Genomic DNA, 11592 nt, shown 5'->3' on the forward strand with positions numbered 1-11592 from the left:
AACGTGGATGTGCTCCAGTGACGCTGAAGTTGAGATTAACTTTGTGAAGTATTCTTTTTGGTCTTTTATCCCTTTGTTAAATATAACAAGTAGTTGGCAGCCAGTCCACTGGCAGTGGAACAGGTCCAGGTTCCTTTTCTTCCCCTTGCAATAAAATCACGAAGTGCTCCAGCTGTGTGCATCTGTCAAACCCAATAACTGATTCTGAGTGATGATGCATTTTGACACAATGTTCTGGTGTTTAAAAAATGAAACTGATTGACCTGATGGGGCACCGTGATTAAAGGTCAGATTTTTCAACTTTAAAAGGCCATAACCATTAATGTCACATCTTGTTGAAACTTAGCAAGCTGATGCTTCTTCTAGTTTGGCCCAAAAGGAACCATTGTTTTGTGGCTGGCCATATGTTTAGTGTTGGTTTTCCTTTTGCTTTAGCTTTAAACAGATATTTGCTCATTTCCAGTGATCTAGAATGAAAGCATGTGAATAGACTTTTATGTTGGAGTATATTTTCCCATAATTTGCTTTTAGATTTAAGTGCTTTAAAAAGCAAGCTGGCAAGGAAACAGACACACACCCAGTGACTTTAATGCTGAGTGCTGCATGCTGACACATGGCAGCAGCTTCCCACACAAAACTGAAGCCCTTGAATTTTCCATTAGTATTCCAAAACCGTGGTGGCTGCCATTCCTTCAGTCTGGCACAGTCTGTGCTCAGTTCTGTTGAGGAGCCACCGATTGAATGCAGGCCAAAGTTTCTCGTGCACACAGAGCAGAGGTGGCAAAAACATCAGACTTCAAGATTGGATGCTCACACAGACGGAGTTAATGGAGAAAAAACACACAGTGCCTGATTTCATTAAGCACAGTACTAATCACCTAAAGGGCTGTTGACACGTACGCACGCACACGCACATGCACACGCACACACACGCACACGCACACACACACACACACACACACACACAGAATTGTGAAAGGCAGCAGCCATCCGCCTGTGTTTAAAAATAAATAATTTTTCTCATTGTTGTCATACAAATTTTATGCTTTCGTTTCCATTTCACGTCATACAATCATTCACCAGAGAGAAAGAAGGCTCTCTTTTTCTCTCTCTGACAAGCAGGCAAAGAGCAGCAGAGATGTATTATCTACATAATCATCACAGACACAGGATGGGATTTGAAAAGGTACCGTGTCTCACCAAAACACCAGTGACTCACGGAGAGACATTTTTTTATTTCTCAGGTGTACAGGCTTGAGCACACACACTGAATCCCTCTGTCTTCTTAATAAATCAAACAAATAACAAGAAACTGATATCATTTGTGACTTATGACACAAACTCACCCCCACCTCTCTGTTCTCTGACTGTGCTGTAAACCGATTTCTTTTTTTAGGATTATTCTCACAGATGGAGACCTCGCAAATCTGTCCTTCAATCCTTCATTTCCCTCCTCTTTTTTTCTTTTACAAGCCCCCTCCCCTCCAGTCTGTCTATCTGTTTTCACCCACTAGCTTGTCTTTATGTCAATCTTACTAAATTCACACATTTTCCATGGAAGACCTCCAGGATTTTGGAGTAATATCAATTATATCAAGAAAAGAATACAAATGGACTGTGACAGCTAAGGATTATATGCAGCCACAGGCATCAGAATAAATAGTTTTTAGTGCAGCGTATGTCTGGACAGCTTGACGACTAAATCCACCAAGCCAGGATGTGTGAAGCATTTCAAAAGAATGGCGATTTCCATTAGTGGCACACCTTTGCTACTTTCTTTGATGATGCATCTGTCACAGGAAAAACAATCAGTTGCCAGTTTATTAAGCACACCTAGCTCAAACGGATGCAGTCTAATACAACAGTGCTGCAGTAAATCTTCCCTTCATGGAGGTTATAACGTTAGCTGTCGATGGTTTTATGGTCGATGCAGTTTGTGGTGAACTGTGTAGCATTATATATAGAGAGATGTTTCTGTTATATAGCCTTCCCTCATTAATAAAAAAGGGGTGGACAAAATAATTAAAAACACCTGCCAGTGTGTGTGATGACATGCAAACAGCCTATTGATTAGCTTTCCAAGCTCTCTGTCTCTTGTCATGAATCATCCTTCATTTGTCAGAAGAATAAACTTTATCTTTATATGTACAAACACGTCATGCATGAAACGCACACACTCATATATCATGCATTCTGACCTCATTAAGCACCATCCTATTTATATCAGATAAGGACACACACACACACACACACACACACACACACACACACACAAATGCTGCAAATGTGTCATTCCAAATTCAATTAACCCTCTGCTTCAGGGCAGAGTCATGCATAAATAATTTTGACATTAATATTTATGCCTCTACTATTTAACTTCTTGTCGTGAGGCCTTGGGGACCCCAGGTCTGCACGTTGCCTCTGCTCTATTCGCCACAAACCAGTACATGAGGATTACATGGAGGAATGTTCAAAGAGCTTCATGCGTGTCTCATTGTGTGACATTAACATGCTGAATAATTCACTTCGACATCCTAAGATAAGCGTTGAGTGCCGTGTTGCACACACCTTTCAAGGATTAGCTTGAGCTGAGGCATCGTGACCAGATCTTGTGTGTGTGAGACAAAGTTGAACAAAAGAAAAGGACATTTGCTGGCAGGTCTACTTGGCAGTGAAAGCCCCATTATTTAACTCTCAGACAACAACTGCGCTACAGCATCTCTGTCATTGGTCCATCTGAGGGCTGAGACACTCAAAGTTTGTCCCTGACAGTTTGGAGAAGTGCTGAGTCTGCAATCTGGACTTGAGTGCTGTGTTAATGCACGCCGTCTCTCACGACTTCCTGCTCCACTCTGGTCTTATACTCACTCTACTCCCTACCTTTCCCCATTTTCTACCTCCATCTTGTCCCTTGTCCCTTTCTCTCCCCACCCCCCCCTTTCTGCATGTGTGTATTATTCATCTAAAAAGTGACAGCAGGCATCGCTGTACGTTAAATAAGGAGATACGCTCTGCTCCATTATTGATGCCAGATCTGCTGTTTGTTTAGGAAAAGAGGAGACAATAGAAAGAAAAGGGCAGGATTATGAGACAGGAAGGAGAAGGGGATGATAGATTTTTGTTTGTGCATATGAATGTAATACTTTCAAGCTTTCTGCCTCTCCTTCTCTGTGTGGCGTGGGTGTAAATGCTTTTTTCTATTGTGCAGAGGTGACCTGCATTAGTTCATGACTGTCCCCTCTGCCGCTGGAGTGTTCACTTCAGCTGAGTGACCCTCTCTCCATCCATTTCTCTTTGCCCAACACTTTGCCTCTCTGTGTGGCCATGCATGCATCCACACTCCAGCGCTAAGTGTAGTGCTGTTGTTCATGTCACGCCTCTATGACGGTGGATGTATGCTACTTTACCGCACACTTTCCAGGCAATAGAGCCCCCCTGACACCCAGCAACGAATTTTGGTGTTAATATTAACGTAGGCTAGAGAGGTGTGAGTGTGTAATATGCCTTAACGCTAAAGTAAATGCACCTGCAGAGAGTACACAGAGTCACTGAGCTCACAGGTAACAGCAAGTTACAGGAACACACACATGCACAGCACACACATATTTTCACCAGAAATTCCCACAGTGCCTGCAAGCGTTCTCAGCAGCGGTCAGGTCGTGTTTTGTCTTTTGTCCACTCATCCACCCATCTCCACCCATTCTTCATACGCTCCAGATGCTCCCACCCACAGACAGTCAGTCAAGGACAAGGCCTACACCAAACCATCATTACAAACAACCACAACGAGAGAGTGATAGGCCAAGACAGAGAGGGAGCAGGAGGGTGGAGGAGTGAGGAAAGAGGGGGATTAACGCGATTCCAGAAATAAGCATGCACATGTCAAATGGAGTTATCAAAAAATTCTCTTGCGGTTAAGCTGAATGAAAGTGCAGCTGCAACAAACAGCACTTAAGCCAGGTTAGATGATAGAGCAGAGTCTGCAATGAGTCACTGAACAGGCAGCAACAGGCACAAGTAGGAGAACATTTCACAAAACTGACTCTCATCCTTGATTACAAGACATTTGCAAAAATAGGTTAGGATACCGTCTGAGGTATGGTTCTGGGCAACTATACATCCTAAAGGAGTAGGTCAACATTTTGGGAAATACAGTTATTCGGTTTCTTGACATGAGTTAGGGCCCGGTTATACTAGAAAAGAACTAGTTCATGTTGTCTGACCTCGTTCCAAGCGGCTACCCTCCAAGGCGGAGTGAAGAGTCATAGAGAGGGGGGGAGATGTGAAATTGTTTCAATATGGGGATAACACATACAATGCACATTTTTTAGAGAGTCTCTCCTTGATAGCGTTGCACTTCACTAGTTGTACACACAAAAAGTGAAAGGAATGGTTTTATAATAACAAATGAAAAAGAGAGTTTGAGAGAGAAGTTCAAATCCATCTTAGGGAGTGATATCAATCTTCCCATCTAACTCTGCGAATAAGCCTATTCCACAAATACAGTCAAACCATTCTCTTAACCTGTTCATGTATATTTCTAGACATCATTCTCCTCTTCTCAGAGCATTTTTGGTTGTGTATTTTAGGCATAGGAAGGCTTGGATTTGTCAAGAAAGAAGCCAAATTTAATGAGACCCAATAAACACTTTGGAAAAAATACTCCTTAACGGTCCTACAGCAAAGAACTTTGTCCCTCCCTCCTACTTAAATGTTCACTGGAGGAAAGTAATGTGTGCAGTCAGTGGAACTATAGAATAAAAACCTAAGAGCAAAATAGAAAAGTTTCTTCTAACCAGCACTGAGTTCTCCCTCAAAAGAAATCTATATCTACTTATCAGAGACAGAACCTGCTACAAACATATTTTCATCACCATCTCCACCCTCAACAGCTACTAAGAAGGAATGTAAATCTGAGAGGAGATCAGTTTACTGTAATCTCATTGCGTAATAATTTCTAAATAGTGAAGCCTTCAACAATCAAACTTTGCTCTCACTGTTTAGTTGATGCCAACATGTAAACTGCCAAGTGCAGCTTTAATGTGAAATTCAAAACGCCATACTACATTCCTCTGTCACGGCAGTCCATACCACGCGTTCATCTTTCAATTACATTTTGGCTCTAACTCGTTGCCTGTCCGCACAGGCGTATTATCTGTGACATTATCTGCCATGACACTTACCGACTCAAAGCAGAGTCTTGGCGTGCAGCCAGGGATGTCGGACTGGGGGAAGGGGACTGAGTACCCAGGGCCCTCATGTGAGGAGGGCCCAAAAAGATGCTATAATGAATAGCTGTGGATGTGGGGAGGGGCCCATAGAGAATGCCTTTCTACAGGGCCCAGGATTTTGTACTACGCCCCTGTGTGCAGCCACCTGACCAGCTTCAACCTCTAATCTATCTAATGAAGCTAGACGTATCTGTATGTAGGCTATGTATTTGTGTACGTGTTTGGGGGCAGGTTTGGGGGGAAGGTAACCTGCACGTCACACGCAGACGCCACATGCAGAACGCTTTACAACAGCGGGGGGCAAACTAACTTTTCTTCACGTTCCTAGAGCACGAGCGGAAAGCTAAAAGGAACATCGCAATTGTTGTGGAATAAAGTTGGCAGGAAAAAAAGGCCCTACACTAGAGGAAACTCAATAAAAAGCCATTTGCCAACACTAGATATCAAACAAAAGCCAGACACATATATAGTATTAAATTGCTGTGAGCTGTAGCCTACATTCACCACTTCTAAACAGAGGCAGACTATAACGTAATCTCTGAGATTATTCTTTCACAGCGCTGTGCAATGCGAGAAAATCTCAGAGCTGAACCGGGCAGAATATGCAAAAGTGGCGTTGCATTCTCACTTTTTATTCCGCGTTTGGACGAGCGTTTTGGGGGGAAATCTGCGTGAATATGGTGACGCAAAACTGTGTGACATTCAATGTACACCAGGCGGCTAGGTGGTAGTGTGATGCACTGCCACACAACACCACCAGGTCCGCGCACCTGCGTAGAACATTCCTTCTACTTCTATCCCTAGTAGCGCAAAACCAAAACATGGCGAAGCGAATAACAAAAGCTGATAATTTTGTCTGGACAGACGAGGAGGTGGAGTTATTGCTCCAAACAACCTTAGATTACAAAGACACAACAGGGCGTGGACTGGGAGTCCTGCCAGTCAAAATATATAGACACATTTTTTCAGCAGTATCCTGTACCTGGAGGGACGTCATATCCACACGAGAAAGACGCTATCTGTAAAAGTCAGATATCATCAAAGCTGAAAGCCATCCGGACCATGTATAGGCAGGCTGTGGATACCCAACAGTGAGTGGCCATGGGCGAGTAATCACTCTATATTTTGATTTATGCAACAAAATATGGGGTGGTTCCCCAACCACTACAACAACAATAGAGGCTGGTGTTGAAACATCAGAAGTGAACGCAGACTTTTGCGTTTTTACCCTTTAGACGGGAACGCGATGGTGGAGCAGTTTTAAGATTTCCACTCTGGAGGGTGGTTTCACTTTTTTGCGTTTTTAAGCCCCAAAAACGCCGTCGTTGTCTAAACAAAAGGCACATCTGATAAAATATGTTGCTGTTTTCACCCGTGAGCGTTGTTGTGTAAACATGGCCTAAGTCTACTGCTAACTTACAACTCTAATAACATTACCGTTGCCAAAATAGCCCCGCGAAAACCTGTATGAAAATGAACACCTCTGCTAGGTGCTGATTAGCTCTCATAACGGGCCACGTGAGTAGCGCACTGCCATGAGTCCATGACGCTAATTTTTCATTGTGAAATTTTGTGATTTTATTGAATGTGCAACGTTCTCTGTCAGGTAAATCAGTAAGTCAGTAGTAGGCTATACAGTGGAGTTGCATATTAAGTGATTTGGGGTCCTTCTATAAGTAATTTTGGGGAACAATTTGGTTTTGAAGAATTCTACAAGCAGCACAGGCCAAGCAATTGGCCAGTTCCAAACAGATCATTCATTTGAGGAATTACAGAGCTCTCAACAGCCACAGAACATAATGTTGCTTTTAAAAATCACACGTAAAAACACTGCTAAAATGAACGCCTGGTGACAGTGTAGAGTTGCAGTGTCAATGATGGGGATGCTGCTTCTTCCAACTCACACCAGCATGTCATTTCTCTCTTTCTGCAGCTCGGTGCAGGCAGGACTTAACTCCCACTGTGACAAGCATGCCATTTATTTTCTTATCACACTTTCCCTAATTCATCATGTCCTGAAAAGGCAATTTACTACACCCAGGACCAAGGATTGTAATCTGCCTAATTATTATACTGTTAAAGCCTGAAACAAGTGACGTAGGAAAGAGGGCCCTGATGACCTTAAAGTGAGAATGTCAACATGGCTGAAAGCTTATACCGCATGGTGGTTTTCTTTTTACAGATAACCGGTGGCTGAAGAAGTATGCAGATCCTTTAATTAACTTTAAAGTTCCAGTACTACAATGTAAAAATACTCTGTCATGAGAGATAAGTGTAATCAGTAAATCCGGCATTTAAAATCTTAAAAACTTAAATGTACTGTTTTCAGATTTTAGAAAAACTTCCAAATATTGATGTCAGTATTGGCTTGTATTAGTTGGGCTGTATTATTAAAACTAAAGCATCAATAAGTAGCTGTTCTGCTACACACATTTGTAATAATTTTTCAGACTTTTATCTGCTCTTTGTTTTTTGTGAAATATTGGGTAACTTTAACATCTTTAGGCCTAAAACAGTGAAATCATCTGGGAAGTTTAGAACGGAAGTGGAACTGCTAATAACTGATGGATATATGCAACATGACCGGCCGGAAGTCACCACCAGTGTTGGGCAGTAACGTTTATGGTAATGTGATTACTTTTTCCAGTAATGAATGGTGTGAGGGATTCAATTTGTAATGCAGTATTTATTACAGTTACTTTAACGTAAGTTCAGTAACACTCTGTTACTTTGACTAGTCGTTGGCTTGTTCGCTGTTTTACCATGAGTTAGATAGTGGGGTCTCTCTGTCTGCCTTGCCTTCAGTTGATAGACGGGTCCGGGACGCAAAATGACTAATCCCATTATGGCCACGCCAAGACCCGCCCTACGAAGCAGCTTGATTGTTTGGGGTTAGGCATTTCACCTCGAGTGGTTAAGGTTAGGATAGCCGATTGGTCAGGGGATAGGACCTGAACAAATGGGGTTACGTTACCAAGCCAATAAATGCTATTGAAGGGCGGGTCTTGGCGTGGCCATAGTGGGATTCGTAATATCCATATGTCAATGGTAATATCGTGTCCGGGACATGCTAGCTTGGCGCAGGAGCGGAGGTGGTTAACTTCTACCAAAAGAGAAGAAATGCGACTTCTGGTAATTCCAAAGTTGTCTTATACCGATGTTATGTGTTCTTAGCTAGCTTACTAACGTTAGCCATGGGTATGACTACTTTCAGGAGTCACCTCATGCTGGTTTAGTTTAAAGTTCAAGGTCTGGAAAAGCGAGACTAAAGTTGATGTAACCCGCAAAGCTGAGATCGACTCTGCGTCTCCTGGGAGCTGTGTGTGCAGCCGGGGCTAAACTAGCAGCTGGATTGTCAGTGAATCCCTCCAAACTGTGTCTTGATTTTTACATGTTTTAAATACAAAAGACGACAGTTCAAGTACAATATTCCCATCTAAAATGTGGTGGAGTACAAATAGAACATATTGTAAAAGTAAAATACTACAAATTGTAGGCTACTTAAGTGCAGTGCTGGGTGACAGAATTATTTTCCACCACATCAGATAACACCTGCCAAACAATTTCACTTGTTTGGTTTTTGTTTTATACAGAACAAGTCATTCACATTTTAATCAGTTTTGTTCCTATTAACATTTTAGTCTACAGTTTGTGCAGGCTGTTGGCGAAATCAGAAAATCTGATTAAATTACATTTCAGGGTATGACATAAATTCCACTAATGATATAAGGTTAATTTCAGGATATGCATGGCTCAGTGAGCATCACCACTCATCCATGACTGGAAGTGCTGGAGGGGCATCAGGTGTGCCTCCTGCACAGACCTCCCTTTCAGTGTTGTGTATTAATCCAATGCGAACACGCAATCCTTGACACAGATCCAACAATTTAGAGGCCAGCCATGTGGCTTCACATCAATACCTCACATCAACAATGCATGTGGGCGAAGGCCTCAACACTTACACAGGCAGCTAGCGAGAGTGATAAATCAAACACTTTGTCACTCGCACGCTCTGTAGTGTCTGCATGCAAAGCAGCAGAAAGCTAGCTTTTATACTCTCAACGGCAAGAAAAGAAGGCTAAAAATTACACTTCTTTATGGTTTGTGGTGTGAAAGCAGACAAAAATAGGGGCTGTTAGTGGTGGATACGCAGATATACTTCAAAAGCAGTAGACAAACAATAGAAAGACAGACAGAAAACATATCAGGTGGCCAGTCAGTCCAGACAGACATGTCATTACTGCGATCAAAGCTGAGGCAGACACCAAATCCTCCCTTCGTGACATAACTAGATGTTTCAATTTATGTGGATTTATATGGACGTCCATGCTATTGGGTTAATACTGTATTACTAAGCGCTCTATTTCAATTACACAAACAGAGTCACTAGGGCAGTAACACTGTGCAGCCTCTCTCCCTCTCTATCATTCTGTCTCATCTTAGTCCAGGCCATCTGTTACAAATGCAGCTCAAATCTGTGGCATGAGGCTGACATATAAGTTACCTCTATTATAGACTATTACTGACACACACCTCGCAGTAAACTAAAGCCGATGGGAGATGAGCATGAACAGGTGCAGCTCTTTCCAACGTGCAGCCAGATCCTTTGAAAATAATTTGCGTGCTGACTCCCTCTCAAGTGTTGGGGACAGGATGTAGGAGCAGGAGCTATGTATAGGCAGATGCACCAATAAGAATACACACTCACACATATGTACAGATGCACACACACATTTAAAGGCAGTTTGAGTCATCAAATTAATGTCAGATTTCTCAAGTCTGCCCACTCTGATCTGACAGAACACTTCAGCTTTTCCAGACAGTTCCTTAGTCTCTCTCTCTCTCTTTCTCTCTATTACTTACTCGCTCACTCACTCCTGCACTTTTTAAGACATGTAATATTTCCATGTACGAAGTGTGAGGAGTTAAGAGCAGACACATTAATTGACGAGAATGTGAAGACAAGGGGCACAGATAACAGTACTGGAGAGGGGGCAGGGGTCTCTGGCTGTCACATCCACAAGATCATGAATGACCCAGGGGTGTGTGTGTGTATGTGTGTGTGTGTGTGTGTGTGTGGGGGGGGTCACCAAATACATAGGCAAAGAGAAACGGGTTATACAACTTATTATTCATTTGTCTCCTGCCTCATTTCCATATTCTTTTGTTGCAGGAGCTTGATAGGACCCCGGCACGCACCTGGCACCTCGATGCCAACAAAGTCCCATCTGATGTGCTGCCACAGTGGCACACACAAGCATCTGCATACATATGCATACACACAGATGCCTCAGACACAACACACAAAACTAATGCACACAGGGCTGTGTAAGCAGGGGGGTAAAGTGGTAATTATTCAGGGGTTCCCAAGCTGGAGGTGGGGCCCCAAAAATTGAGAATTTATCACTTTCTTGTGATTAATGTGCCCTTTCTTACATGCCAAAGTTTCACACAATGTCAAAGTGCCCAGTATGCCCTGAGAGCCACATTTTAGAGAGCTAATACAGAAGCATACCAAGTGTCAATCCTTCACTTGTGGGTTCATTATGAGCACATGATTGGAGTGCCGTGCAAACTCTCCATCCGGCTGTACTCACATAAACACACACACACATGCAATCATAGCTTTAAAATAAAGTCAAAGTTTAGTTCTTACCTTCCTCAGCTGAATTGGGCTGAAAAAACAGACAGAGAGACAGAAAGACACTCCACATCTCCACTACAGAATGACACTGACAGAAAGAGAGGGAGGGAGAGAGCATGAAAGAAGGAGATAGAGTGAGTTTGTGTGACAGAGCGAGGGAGAGGGGGGTGAGAGAGGGGGTGGAGTCTGTGTGCTCCCTTTATCTGACAGGGAGAGAGAGAGAGAAAGGGAGGATGGGGGGGTGGATGGATGGAGAAAGGAGAAAAATATTTACAGAGCAGCTCATACAATAAGTACGCTGCCAACAGAGGAAGTAAACAAAACACTGTTGTCAGAGAGATGAGGAGAGTGGGAGAAAGTTTTTTTTATATATATATTTGAGAAAAACAAAGACAGAGATAAAGCAAGGAAGAGTAAACAAGAGAAAGTGACAAAGGAGGGAAGGAGGTGGAAAAATTAATAAACAAGTTTGTCTGGTCTCTAAAACAACTGTCTAGACATGTCTAGCGACGTCAGTTCCAGCTCTCCTCCTAACGCCTCGCACAAATTTCAGCAAGGCCGCCTGGCAGACCTTCACATGTCTGGACACTGTGCTAACTTGCATTTTTCAAGCTGTGGCATGTGAGGGTGCCCAACTTCTTTTTACTTTTTTTTTCTTGATCTCTCTCAGTTCTACCTTTTATGGAAAATGAATATAATTTAGACACATTTTTGGGT

General features: G+C 42.7%; 1 protein-coding gene across 1 annotated transcript in view; it reads right to left on the bottom strand.

The window, feature by feature from the left end:
• ephb6 (eph receptor B6) overlaps positions 1 to 10996 on the bottom strand; it is a 39644-nt gene extending 28648 nt beyond the window's left edge. The window contains exon 1 of the mRNA XM_028580924.1: positions 10888 to 10996. Within this exon, the coding sequence (XP_028436725.1) occupies positions 10888 to 10993 (106 nt within the window). The 5' untranslated portion in view covers positions 10994 to 10996. The remainder of the gene's footprint in view (positions 1 to 10887) is intronic.
• Between the last annotated feature and the right edge of the window lie 596 nt (positions 10997 to 11592).

Source organism: Perca flavescens, chromosome 6 (genome assembly GCF_004354835.1).
Source record: "Perca flavescens isolate YP-PL-M2 chromosome 6, PFLA_1.0, whole genome shotgun sequence".
NCBI classification, from domain to species: Eukaryota; Metazoa; Chordata; class Actinopteri; order Perciformes; family Percidae; genus Perca; species Perca flavescens.